This window comes from Aspergillus puulaauensis, chromosome 3 (genome assembly GCF_016861865.1).
Source record: "Aspergillus puulaauensis MK2 DNA, chromosome 3, nearly complete sequence".
Classification (NCBI taxonomy): Eukaryota; Fungi; Ascomycota; class Eurotiomycetes; order Eurotiales; family Aspergillaceae; genus Aspergillus; species Aspergillus puulaauensis.
The window spans coordinates 2407511-2420203 of record NC_054859.1 but is presented as its reverse complement, the minus strand read 5'-3'; the positions used below and the strand labels follow the sequence as shown (position 1 = coordinate 2420203).

General features: G+C 51.8%; 6 protein-coding genes across 6 annotated transcripts; 1 reads left to right on the top strand and 5 right to left on the bottom strand.

The window, feature by feature from the left end:
• Window positions 1-37: 37 nt before the first annotated feature.
• APUU_30959A (uncharacterized protein) lies at window positions 38-1314 on the top strand (the record flags this gene model as incomplete). The annotated part of the gene is made up of 3 exons (XM_041702110.1): window positions 38-304; window positions 442-636; window positions 691-1314. The coding sequence occupies 3 exons, from the start codon at window positions 38-40 to the stop codon at window positions 1312-1314; spliced, it is 1086 nt and encodes a 361-aa protein (XP_041554928.1).
• A 232-nt stretch (window positions 1315-1546) lies between these two features.
• Window positions 1547-3210, bottom strand: dbp8 (ATP-dependent RNA helicase DBP8; the record flags this gene model as incomplete). Its single annotated transcript, XM_041702109.1, has 2 exons — window positions 1547-2606; window positions 2678-3210. 2 exons carry the CDS (start codon window positions 3208-3210, stop codon window positions 1547-1549), a joined length of 1593 nt encoding a protein of 530 aa, XP_041554927.1.
• A 239-nt stretch (window positions 3211-3449) lies between these two features.
• APUU_30957S (anion exchange family protein) lies at window positions 3450-5664 on the bottom strand (the record flags this gene model as incomplete). The annotated part of the gene is made up of 5 exons (XM_041702108.1): window positions 3450-4306; window positions 4355-4851; window positions 4905-4992; window positions 5049-5197; window positions 5282-5664. 5 exons carry the CDS (start codon window positions 5662-5664, stop codon window positions 3450-3452), a joined length of 1974 nt encoding a protein of 657 aa, XP_041554926.1.
• A 751-nt stretch (window positions 5665-6415) lies between these two features.
• bbp (putative zinc knuckle transcription factor/splicing factor MSL5/ZFM1) lies at window positions 6416-8583 on the bottom strand (the record flags this gene model as incomplete). The annotated part of the gene is made up of 7 exons (XM_041702106.1): window positions 6416-6961; window positions 7025-7230; window positions 7280-7388; window positions 7441-7664; window positions 7886-8103; window positions 8164-8377; window positions 8442-8583. The coding sequence occupies 7 exons, from the start codon at window positions 8581-8583 to the stop codon at window positions 6416-6418; spliced, it is 1659 nt and encodes a 552-aa protein (XP_041554925.1).
• Window positions 8584-8910: 327 nt separating this feature from the next.
• On the bottom strand, window positions 8911-9967 carry APUU_30955S (glutathione S-transferase family protein; the record flags this gene model as incomplete). Its single annotated transcript, XM_041702105.1, has 3 exons — window positions 8911-9526; window positions 9612-9665; window positions 9741-9967. 3 exons carry the CDS (start codon window positions 9965-9967, stop codon window positions 8911-8913), a joined length of 897 nt encoding a protein of 298 aa, XP_041554924.1.
• Window positions 9968-10437: 470 nt separating this feature from the next.
• Window positions 10438-12383, bottom strand: APUU_30954S (ferric reductase family protein; the record flags this gene model as incomplete). The annotated part of the gene is made up of 4 exons (XM_041702104.1): window positions 10438-11310; window positions 11366-11551; window positions 11605-11666; window positions 11720-12383. 4 exons carry the CDS (start codon window positions 12381-12383, stop codon window positions 10438-10440), a joined length of 1785 nt encoding a protein of 594 aa, XP_041554923.1.
• Window positions 12384-12693: the final 310 nt, after the last annotated feature.

Genomic DNA, 12693 nt, shown 5'->3' with positions numbered 1-12693 from the left:
CCAAAATACCCTCGCACCCTCCAGAAATTCCATCGCGATGTCCCAGTCATTACTCAACCCCAGTCCTCTCAAGGAAGGCCGGCGAATCCTTAGCGAGAAGAGCGCCAACGCGTGTCTCTCACCGGCACGGTCACCCGCCAAACAAACGCTCTTCAACTCTCCGTCACCAAAGAAATTGCTCCCGTCACCTTCGTTCGTCGCCCAAAAACGATCTATTGGCCAAGTGGACGCGGAGGATGCTGAATCGCACCTGCCAGTTCAAGGGCAGCGCGTCGAGGTACGGCCAGCACAACATGAAGCTTCGGTACGGTCCCTGGATAGCCGCGTGCGTTCCTATCTTCCAAACAATTGAGGCCAGATGTTGGGATATCCATGTCCCAGACTCGCTGCCTTTTGATTGTGGGTTTGTTCTTCGTGCACCTATCTAACTGTCTGAAATAGCCCCAATCAACATCGACATCAACATGCGACGCGATGAACCTGGACGACCCCGAACAAACAACGAAATCCAGCCGACAATCCCCATACCAAACAAACCCAGCCCGGTCAACACCAAAAGGACCAGAAGTCGGCCCAGCGAGCTCTCAAAAAACCGTCCCGTCAGACCCCGAAACGCGCAAGCAATTTATACAAGAGGTATGCCCAGAACAACAATACCTCCAGCAGATACCGCATTCTAACGAGCAACAGAAAGCAAACCTCCTTCGTAGTAGACTCCAAGACGCCATGCGCCACGTCCGAGACCCACAATTCGACCGCAGGGTATCAGAGCTAGAAGAACACAGTCGAAAATATCCTCGACTCTCAGCGTCAGCATCTGGGTCCGGATCACAGCTCCAGAAACATCTAGAGCAGAAGTATGGTGCCGAGGCCGAGGAGGATGAAGAGGATGATGATGATGAGCCAATGCTCTCCACTCCACGTGCGCCTGGACGAGACCAAACCCGGGAAGAACAACGAGAGATTGTCCATATCGGCGACGACGAAGATGGGGAGGCAACGCCCACCCAAGACAATGCTACCCGGCACACGGACGCAAATCCAGATACCAGGGCGCCAGCCTCGCCGACGCAGATGCTTCTGAGCAGCCCTACGCACAATTCGACCGTGCAAACTGGCCGGTTTGACGATGATCAGCCCATGGCGGGTGACGCAACTGTGGCTACATCACCCTCTTCATCACAGAAGGGCGAGGGTCGTGGCGATGGAGATGCCGTTGACGGACTGCTTAAGTTGATGGGAACGAATACTGGTACATCTACGACTGCGACTACGACTACAGATATGGGTGTCGAAACAGGCGCAAGGGTATGAGATTATGGCGTGGAGTTTCAGGTGTAATCTAGATGCTTGATTTGGGTGTTTTGGAGTATTGATGTAGATTATTGGTTGGTGGTGTTGATATACATACCTACCTGTATGGTTAGCATGGAATAGCCTTGGTATTTATTATTCGCTCAAAAGAGAGGTGGACAAACACCCAGTGTATACCAAACCAAGTATACTATTTATCTCTATACAATAATAAAAACAGCATTGAACTGAACTACCTAACCTTCTTCAACTTATTCCTCTTCCTACCCAAGATATCTCTTCCCTCATCAATCTCCACCATGGCTTCCCTCTTTGCACTCCCCACCTCCTTCAACAACGTCCCTTTCGCAACCCGAGTCTCAAGATTCACACCCTCCTCTTCATACTCTACCATTTGTCTCCCCACCCGCTCCTCAATCGCCAAAACAAGCTGCACATCGCGCTGCCCCACAAGCGTCACCGCCTCACCAGATCTCCCCGCACGCGCGGTACGCCCAACACGGTGCACATAGTCGTCCGGGTTCCTGGGGACATCGAAATTGACAACCAAACTAACGGACGGGATATCGAGACCACGCGAGGCGACGTCAGTCGCAACGAGGACGCGGGCCGCCGTTGCTCGGAAGCGGGCCAGGTTCGAGTTTCGCTCAGACTGTGGTAATGTAGAATGAAGGGATGTGACTCTGTGGTCTAGCGAGCGGAGGAGACGCTCGAGGAGATCTGCGGTTTTGGTGGTGTTCGTGAAAACGATGGTGGGTTTTGAGCTGTTTGATTCTGTGGACAGGAGGGCGTGGAGGAAGGCTTCGCGGTGAGTGAGGGGGACTTGGACGTATGTTTGTTTGAGGGTAGGTGGAATAGAATCTTTCGTTTCGGAGGAGATTTCGGTGACGAAAATGGGTGGTTTTCCGTTGGATTGGGGCATAGATTTCAGCGCGCGGACTTCTGGGGTGAGCGTTGCTGTGAAGAGGAGGGTTTGGCGTTCGCTGGAGGGCGGGAGAGTGGAGAGACAGGTTTCGACGTCTGGGAGCATGCTTCCTGGTCCGGGGGAGAGGAGGCGATCTGCTTCGTCGAGAACTACCATACGGACCCGTCTGAGTCCAGCGACTGTGTCTGCGCCCGAGGTGTTGATGTGATCTGCCAGACGACCTGGGGTGGCTACAACGACATGAGGCCGTCGCGCGAGCTCGAGGGCCTGCGAGCGCATGTCTGTGCCACCAGTGACGAGAATCGGCTTCATGCTCTGCGGGGCGGAAATCGCCTTGATTTGCTCGAAAATCTGAAGCGCAAGCTCACTGGCATACAATTAGCATTCTCCCTTCTTTTCCTCTCCCTTAACTGTGATCTGGGTAATTAGAAGTCATACCGAGTCGGCGTCAAAATCACTCCAAAAATCCCAAACGGATCCTCCGCCCACTTCTGCAACATCGGTACCGCAAAGGCAATCGTCTTTCCGGAACCCGTCCGACTACCACCAATACAGTCCCTGCCCTTCATAACCTCTGGAATACAAGCCCGTTGAATAGCAGTTGGCTTGCGAACAGCCATGGTCGTCAATGAGCCAATTAACCAGGGCGCCACTTTCAGCGCTTTAAACGAAGACTCTTCGGCATTGAGCCCGATATCCAGCGCGTCTTTAATAAGCACAGGATTCTCATCATCCTTTGCCGTTGAATTGTCCTTGGTTGTCGTGGACTTTTTCTTAATTCGTGAGAGAGAGGGCAGTGGTGCTGGGGCGGGCGCTGCGGTGTGAGAGTCTGTTGAGGACTCTGAGAGGCGTCGGCGTTTTGGTGTACGGGTTTGCAAATCCGTTTGGTCTACCTCAATTCCACCGTCAGAGGCATCTGAAGACACAGAAGATTCCCGTGAAACGGACTCGGAAGGAGATGAGAGCGCCATAATGTGTTGTGCTGCTTGTTGAAATTCTTCCAATTCCCCGGCAGTAAAAAAAAGTTGATGGTGACCGCGTAGGCGGTGAATGTCGATCCATCACGTGACCCAATATCTATACAAGTTTAAACTGGACATGATTCGGAATAAGAATGCATAAATTATTGTTGTTGGCTAGATGTGTGCTTTGATATATCTATATACGCGCAATATAACAAGTGTGGGATCCAAAATGGGGGTTATTCCTGCTATCCACTTCGGCTTCCCGTATGTCCCCTCCGTCTCGCCTGGTGCTCGTAGACCCCCATTTCAATATCATTCTCCGGAGCCGAAGGAACCAGACCAGGCTCAACGGGAGCCATAAGGCCCTCTCCCCTTGAATTTTGCGTATTTGCTTCTTCAGGGCGAGGAGTGTGTCCATAAACACCGCCAACGCTCTCCATAGTAAACGGACTTGCAGTGGGCCCATCCAACGCAGGGAGTTCCTCCTGAGTAAACCAGCGAGGCAGCAGGAAGGAGCGCACAGGAATCAGGAACAGAATAATGACCGGGAATCCAATAGCAGCAATCGTCTGCGTGATGGCAAAGGTGCCGCCGAAGCCGATGAGTTCAAGAATGACAAACACCCAGATAGCCCTGCGGCGCTCCAAACCCTTGAGCGGGTCTGACCGTGGCGTGAGATCACGATCTTGGGCCAGGAAGATCAGTTTCTGGGTAATACCGTTGCCTTGGAGGGCTTGGACACCCATGACGAAGAAGAGACCGGCCATGACGCCTTGTGGGATTAGATGGAGGACTATAAGGAGTGGGCCAGACATGGTGCCCAGTGTCAGGAGACCCTGTGCAAGGTTACTGACTCGCTGCTCCACGACGTGATCGGTGACGCGGATTGTTTTGCCCTTGTTGGTGTCGTCCTCATCCGCGACATTGCGGGTGACGCAAAGAGCCGCGGTGTGGAAGGGTGCTTGCGGGATGAGGCCATTTGGGAACGGGATACCCAGGATTCCGGCAACGAAGGTAGTCAGACCCAGCAGCCAGATGTCCCAGTGGAAACCTGCTGGCTTACGGAGGGGGAACTCCGTCCCCTGCGCAATAAGTGACGATACTGCGTTTGTTAGTGGAGTCAGGGCAACTGGGAAGTTAACAAACTTACCATTGTGGTCGAAGTAGAACAGGATAGTAAGGAGAATAGCAAAAGGTATGGCGAGGAAGATATCCCCAACATCAATATCCCAGAAATGCACCAACCATCCACGATCCGCCGTAGGAAAGAAGGATTTCGAAGTAGGCAACGTCGCAACCTCCACAGTCCTCATGTGGCCGATGTGGACGAAGCCAGTGAAGAAAACGATTGTCAAAGGCGTGCCGTAGTCCTCCAAAAATTTGCGGACATATCTCTGGAATAGGCTGCTGTTTCCAAGCTCTCCGCAAATCCACGCAGACATAAGGACGAGCAGGGCCACCATGATGCTCAAGTACGCAGATGTCTCTCCGGCGAATCCCCACTGCCTCGTCAGCACCTGGATTCCTTTCTGGAGGTAAATAAATGCAACGTAGAATCCAAAAATGTCACAGGAAAAGCGAGTAACATAGGTCAGGCCATTGCACGCGTTAGTTATAGCAAGTATCCAATGCATAATAAGCGACCAGCTGAGGGACATTAACAATTATAATTGACAAAGGCGGACAAAAGAAACACTCACATGCCAATCCAGCACATAAACGCAAGATATGGAGTACCTCGTGGTGCGATAATGTCGTAAACTGTGTAATTGAACACAGTAATCGGACCTGCGACTATGAGCGACCTCGCCTTCTACAACTATACCGAAGATTGATCAACCCACCAGTAACACCAACTATCACCAATGGCTGAGCCGCAAAGACGGAAAACACAAAAGAGCCCAAGACTGAAGCTAGAAGCACCTCATTGACGCCATAACTCTGATGAGTTTTCTCGAACATATCAAGCGAGAAAGCCAAAGCCGGTAGAATGCTGCAACCCAAGTCAGAATAATCACATACTTCCAACCAACTCCAAGCAGTTCATGTCCATGGTTGCTGGGAGGGGCAAACATACTTCGCAAAATACATATAGACAGTAGCAGGGACAACGCGGTAATCCCAGGCATCCGCCCAGTCACTCCAATAATAAGGAGCTCTCCGTTTGATATCGTCAACCATGCCGCGGAAGAAACGAATCCGCCACCATTTTGGTTCGTCTGTGACCGAACTCTCCTCATAGTAATGCTCGCGCGGAGTCTGTTCTCCTGAAGCCTCAGGGCCAGCAGAGCCTGCAGCTTGTGCTCTCTCCGATGGCGCTGAGGAGCGACGAGAGAACAGCTCCGACGGCGACCGCCAGGACCTTCGCTGGGAATGAGAGGACGCTGGCGGAGAGGACGAAGCGTGGAAGTTGGACCCGGGAAAACCGTGGGACGAAGATGCCCGGCTGGGTGATTCCATGTTGGAGTTGTACAGACCGTGGTTTTTGTGGTTGTATGTAGCGGGATGTTGCTTTGCGGAGTACAGCCGATGCGGTTGATAGGAATAACCGAGTTCTTGACGAAAGCTCTGTCGGACAGAACAATCTGGGGTCTTCAATATCTAAGAAAAAGAGCCAAGCCTAAAGGACCCCGCTAAATAAGGTATAAGACAGCCATTTGAGAGGCTCGAACCGCCAAAGGAGAAAAAACGAAGGGATGCAGCGAAAAGACGGAGTTAAGACGGGGATTGAGGCCTGAGGCACGCATATACCCTACAATGATACAATCTCTCCAGCATCTCGACAACAATGACCATAAGCTGTCGTCATTATCGTGCACTTGCTCAATTCCGGTGGATGAGGGTTGATTGATGATTCCTTAAACATCCCACACCGACACGAGAAAGTGGACTCCATCATTCGCTGCTCTGGAAAAACAACCCCTCCCACTCCTGCTGAACTAGCGGAGGCCAAGGTTCGAATTATTACATTGGTTCTACTGGGACATATCGACTTCTCGAAGGATAGAAAATAAATTTGTACGGTTAGTACTCGACGTTAGTAGCAGTTAATAAAACGCCATGAAAAAACACCAGATTAGACTAATTGATCCCGGAAAGAAACCAAACGTAATACTCTCCCTTCGTTGTTTTGAACTAAAGAGCCTTCGCCCTTACCATTTTGTAGCAACTAAAAACGATTCGCCGACGCACAGAAGTACCGATTATTTGTTTAAGCGGGAGGAGGAGGGGGCGGAGGCTGGTCACTTGGAGGCGGAGGAGGGGGTCCTTCGCCAGGAGGAGGTGGGGGTGGACTGCCACTTGCGCCATAGTACATTGAGGGCATTCCGGGTGGAGGGGGGGGAACACCAAGACCCGGAGGAGCGCCAGGAGGAGCCATACCAGGGGCAGCAGGGGGGTACCCGGGGTAGCCCCCATACCCATAAGCGGCTTGTCCAGGTGCAGGAGGGGCTGCCTGTTGCCAGGGTGCAGCGGCTCCAGGAGCGCCGTACCCGGCAGCTGCATAACCGTAATCGTTGCCGCCACGGCCTTGCGAAGCCCAAGGTGCCGCACCGCCGTTGTCGCGAGATCCATAGTCGTCCCGACGGTTGTCGCGGCCGCCGCCGCGTTGCTGCCAGGGAGCCACATCCCCTGCGGGAGGACGGCGTTCCCAGGGCTTCATATCTCCGTCGTCGTAACCATCGGGGCCACCTTCAATCCGGCGCATGGGTTGGCCATCAGGTCCAGGAGCACCACCAGATAATTCGTTCATGAGTTGCTGAGGAGAAGTTAGCATGCGTTTATTAAAAAAAAAAAAGATCCTAAGACTGTGTGAACATACCTCCATCTCCCGGTCAACAGCATCACCGCCGCCAATAGCCCTACGGCCACCGTCGAAGCCGCCATTGTTGCGCCAATCGCTGCCTCTCTGGCGGTCAGGACAATCGCGAGCCATGTGACCGGCATTGCCACAGACGCGACAGATGATGTTGGCGGTAAAGTTTCGCTGTTCAGGACAGTCGTACTTTCGGTGACCGATTTGACCACCTGCTCCATGTTAGCTATTACTCAAATGAGAAAAACAGAATGCACTTACAGTTCTGGCAAGCCTGGTTCTCATCGTCACGAAGTGTACCGTTAAGAGCAGCCAGCTCACGAAGTTGGTTCCTCTTGAGCTCGTTTTGGCCTTCGGGGATAGAGGCAGCCTGTATCAACCATTAGTAAATTTATTCTAATATAAAATACAAGAACTCTTACCGTCTCAATAACGTTGTGCACCAGCTTTTTTGCTTTGTTAACCTTCTCTTCAGTCTCTGCCATGATCAAACAATGAAGATCTTCTTCCTGGTTGCTAGCGTGAGCGGCGTCAGACCGGCCCTTTCCTTCCTTGACGGAGCCTTTTCCACGGATAGCAATCTTTGCACCAGACTCGGTCTCCATCTTTTTCAAAGTATTTCCACGGGGACCTATGAGTAAGCCAACTGTAAAAGGTAGCAAGAGCTATGTGTTAGTTCGGTTTGTTTTCCTTGGGTTTTCTTGATGATAAAAAAGGCATGTGTGCAACATTAAGCAACAAAATAAGGGTTAGCAAGAAGCGAGCCGAAAAAGCATCGCTGAGGAGCAGCGATGTCTTGATCGTGAGCCCGACTCGAGCAATGAGTGAGTGCAAAACGGTTAGGAGTTAGAGGGTTAGTTATCATACTGAAGTTAATTTCTGGATAGTCATTCACTGGCACATAGACCTTCTCCTGGGTCTTAGTGGGACGCCTGTAGTCAGAGGGCGGGTGATAGTTAGGAATGGTCTTCATCGCTTTTTCCACGAGTTTGTGACGCTCATCCTCAAGGCGTTTGCGGTAGCGGTATTCCCTAGTGTTTACACGTCTTCCAAAGTTATCGTATTGCGGCGGGGGAGATGGGGACCTAGCAGATGAATGTTAGCACCACGCATAAAGCACGTTGGAGAGGAATGGGAGTACTAACCTGTCGCCATCCGCGGGGACAACATCGTTGATCCTGAGCTTCTGGCTAATCTCCTCAATACGCAAGTGGAGAGTATAAGCCTCGAGCTGCTCGGTGGTGAAGTTGGCCATGATCATGGTGGGCAAGCCCATCAGACCAGCGGCCTTGTTCTCCTGAGCATCGCCCCAACGGTTGCGCTTCTTGCGTCTCTTGATGCCGTCAGCTGGAGGGTCGGCTGCAATCGACTCTAGTTAGAAAATGTTGGAAAGTACACAGTAAGGCCGGGAAAAAGGACATACCTCGAACAGGACTTCTACCACGGTGATCCCCAGCGGCGGACGCAGGAGTCGCGGTGCGACTATCGTCCTCATCACCAGCAAACCGTCTCTTCCCTAAAGGGATGTTGTTAGAGCCCGTGATGCCTTGGTTACGCCACGACATCTTCCTGGATTTAGGTAGATGCTGAAAGTAAGCCTGTCTGATAAGTAAGGATAGAGGAAATGGCCCAACTGTAAAGTGAAAGAAATGTCCTCGGATGTGGCAAGCTGCCTGATCACGTGGGTTGACAAATATATGAGTCAGCATCCACGCCCGGGCAGATTGTCAACTAGTTGGTTATAGAAAACAATGTGCATTCACATATAGTTAGAGGAAATAACATTATTATTTAATTAATACTTCGAGCTCACCTGACTACATCGTAAACCATCAGCGACCCGGCTTGAATTTCCTGGAGCCAACCAGAGCAAAATTCATACGGCGTACTAACTATTTAGCGTCCTTCTTCATCCCATCCTGTACCCAAGCCCTGGACTTCGCAGCCTCCTCGTCAGCCTTCTTCTTATCCTTCAGCAAATCCTTAATCGTGTGCGGACTAGGCACATGTCTCCCCTTCTCAACCCCCTCTCTAGCCGCCAACTTCTCTTCCCAAGCCTTCAAATGCGGAAACTCCTCAATATCAATCCCCGCCCACCCCGCAGCAGCAACCCATCCCCAGTGCGAGATATCCGCAATCGTAATATGATCACCCACCAGGAACCCGGACTTTGACTGCGCTAGATGCGCATCAAGAACACTGTACAGTCGCCTTGTCTCGTTCACGTACCGGTTCACGCCGTACTCGATGCGCTCGGGCGCATACCGCGAGAAGTGGTTCGCCTGCCCCTGCATTGGGCCGACGCCGGCATTTTGGAAGTATAACCAGCTGACTGTTTCGTAGTACTCGCGGGTGCCCTGTGGGTATGAGATCTTGTGGTCCTTGTCGTATTGCTCGGCGAGGTAGGTGAGGATGCTGCCGGATTCGAAGAGGCGGATCTTCTTGCCGTCCTTGAATGTGTCTGTGAGCGCGGGGATGCGGCCGTTGGGGTTTATTTCGAGGAACCAGCTGTTTGGTTTAGTTGATTAGCTTTCTTGTTGCGTGGTGGAAGTATGAGGGGTATCAAGCGGGGTGAGGGGGGAAAGGGACGTACGGCTCCTTCTGGACGTTTTTGCTGATGTCAATCTTCTCGACTTTGTAGGGGAGTCTGTAGTATTTGTTAATACAGTAGCTATTGGGGCGGCACTTTGGAGAGTATAGAAAGGTGGGTGGGCAAACATACCCAAGCTCCTCCAAAGCAATGGAGATCTTGATTCCATTGGGAGTTTGAGTCGTGTACAAGGTAATGTCAGGGCTAGACATGATGGAAGATGCAGAAAAGGATCGATTGAATCGAGTCGATGGGGGTATTGGGAATGGTTGGGAATGACGGTAAAAACTGCGGAAGCTGAAGCTAGACGAACAGCCTTTATATAACCTCAAAGCCGGCGCCCACTTGACCCCGCTCATTATTTATAATTGAGGTGGTGCATGAGTTACCTTAACCCTGGACCACTCCCGCACCTAAGTAATGATGCCATCATTCTGGGGGCCCCACAATAAGTTAATACCGGTGGTTGATTTCTAAGCTGCTTTGCGATCTCCAAATAAGTAGCCGTGGTGGGAGAAAGCCATCCCGGTGGAAGCACCATGCTTATTTGGAAGATCGATTGATAAGCTGTTGGGCCCGAGGAGCGGGCATTAATAAACGTGGACTAAGATAAAAGCCAGATGCCATGAGTAAGTGGTTTGAAATTAAAAAAGAGAAATATCTACAGCGAAACGTGTAACAACTCTCATCTACCCAAGTGTCTGATAGATGAACTCCAAGCGCCTGAGAGAAAAAGGTCTGCCATCAACAAAAAGGTGTTGCTTGTACTTCTTTCGTAGTCTAATCATAAGACTGTAACCAACCAACTCTACCTCTTACATTGTTTATTTTACCACGTGAAACTCTCCTCGACAAAATCGATCTGGGTTTTGTCTTGTCGACTCCGGCATGTCCGGCGAACATCGTCGCTCAGACTACCGTTACCGCAGACCAACACGCCCATTGCTCCGATTTGGTTCTCGACCTCCATGCCGACGAGCGTGTCGATGTTTGGCCGCCCAGGGAACATCTGCACGGTGGAACTAGGGCTTTGAATTTCCTTGGTGTTGCGCGGCCGCGTAATGAACAGCATAATTCGGAGAACCTCCCGTCGGCGGTTCATTGCCAGGATGCTGGTCATCCAGGGTCGGATCCATTCCAAGTGCTCCGGCGATTGAATGATCCAGACCAGAGTGACGCGGCGTGCTGCCACTGTTCCATCTGCGTATCCTTGGACGAGATGGCGGGTAAATGGCACCAAGTGGGTGATGCCAACACCTCCAGCGAACAGAAGGACTGAGCCGTACGAGTCCATAGAATGGATGGCGCCATATGGGCCCTCGGCGAGAGCCGTCAGAGAGACTTTGCAGTCGACAGCGCTCACGGCGCGCTGGAAGAGCTTGTCGGTGAAACCAGTTCGGCGGCGAACGAGCAGGGAGATCGTCGTCTTTTGGGGGCCATGGACATCCCGGTGGCTCACAGGGAGGCTCTTCTCGTCGCCCATTACATCTTCCACGTCGCTCCACCCGACTGAGAACGGGTGGGACATCCACCACCCGATTGATGGCATGTACAGGTACAGATGCTGGCCGGGCTCGAAGTACCAGGGGCGCGACAGCTTGAGGGTGATTCTCATAGCGTCGCCGGGGAGAGCTTCCACAACCGCAGTGGTAGTGCGCCCTCCAACATTGCGGTACACAATGATCACAAGGCGTGCGAATCTCTGCTCGTATATTAGCTCGCTTCATCTAGCAGTAATTAAGCAGGAAAAAACTAACCTCCAATGCCCAGAGGACAATGGTCGCGAGAAGGAAGTTTTGAGCATTTCGCCCGTCCAAATGAACCCAGAGAAAAGCAAATGCGAGAATGGCAAAGGCGATATGAAGGTGAAGGAACGTTTCGTAAAACGCGTGACGAAGTGCGGAGGGAGAGTGGAAGAAGAGCGCAAGGAAGGCACAGGTGGCCTGGAAGAAGTCAATACAATTCTGTCAATAGATTGGTTTGCCGGTGAACTTACGATCAAGCCGCTTCGGATGAAGTCACTGCCTGCGAACGAGGCCGCAACTGTGCTCCAGCCGTCTATGTATAATTAGCGATGATATTCAAATATAACGCACGGAGCAAGAACATACAAGATTGGACTTTCGGGATAAGCCAGGCGAGGGTATGGACGATAGCCTCGCAAACAACGATCCTAGCGAGCCAGCGGTGAATCAGATTGCAAGTGTCGTAGGGCACCTGAAGCAGTGTGATCATGGGGTTGTTTCTGCCTGCCAAGAGGACGAGAGGAATCAAGTTCACAGTCGCCATGACACCGCTTCGGCTAAGGATAACGCTTGACACCGAATCGGGTTCTGACTTGTAGGGCACGGTGACGAAGCAGAGTGTAATATTCATCGCGATAATGCCGACGATGATGAATGAATGGAAACGGCTGGGCAGCGTGCCCATGTTGACGGCGCGAGACAGCTGGAACTCCCGGTTGTGGCGGTTCCGAAAGAGAGGCGCATAGACGATATGTTCCTTGATCTTCGCGAGGGTCGGATGGGCAGGCGTGAAATAGCGTTGACGCTCATTGCTGAAGCTAGCCAGTCGTCGCATGTGGCCGGCGAGGCGAAACCACATCTTCCAAATGTACATGAATGCTGCGAAGCAGCCGAGTGCTAGTAATGAGTAGCGAGCAAGGTCATCGTTGAGAGCCTCATAAAACGGGTTCTCCTCGCCATGACCACGCGTTTCGAGTTCTGCTGCTAAAGAGTGTCCAACCAGGGACATGGAAAGAAGTATAGAAGCCATGGCTATGGAACCCAATTGAAAAACCGGGTGTATATAACGAAATAACGGGCGCAGAATGCGAGTATATAGGGGACGAGACCAGCTCAGAACGATGAAATAATCCCCAGAAAAGAGCGTAGATAACCAAGCGAGAGTGAGTACCAGTCACCACTATAAGTCTCAAACGGCCCAAAAGAGCGAGCGACCGGAGACTGTCAAGGGGGTGAATGAACAATGAGGTTGTAAAAGTCTCACTGTTTGGCGGACAAAAGAGATTCAGGCCTTGAAACAATCCCCAGGAGCACCGTTGTCAGATGCTTGGGTCCGAAAC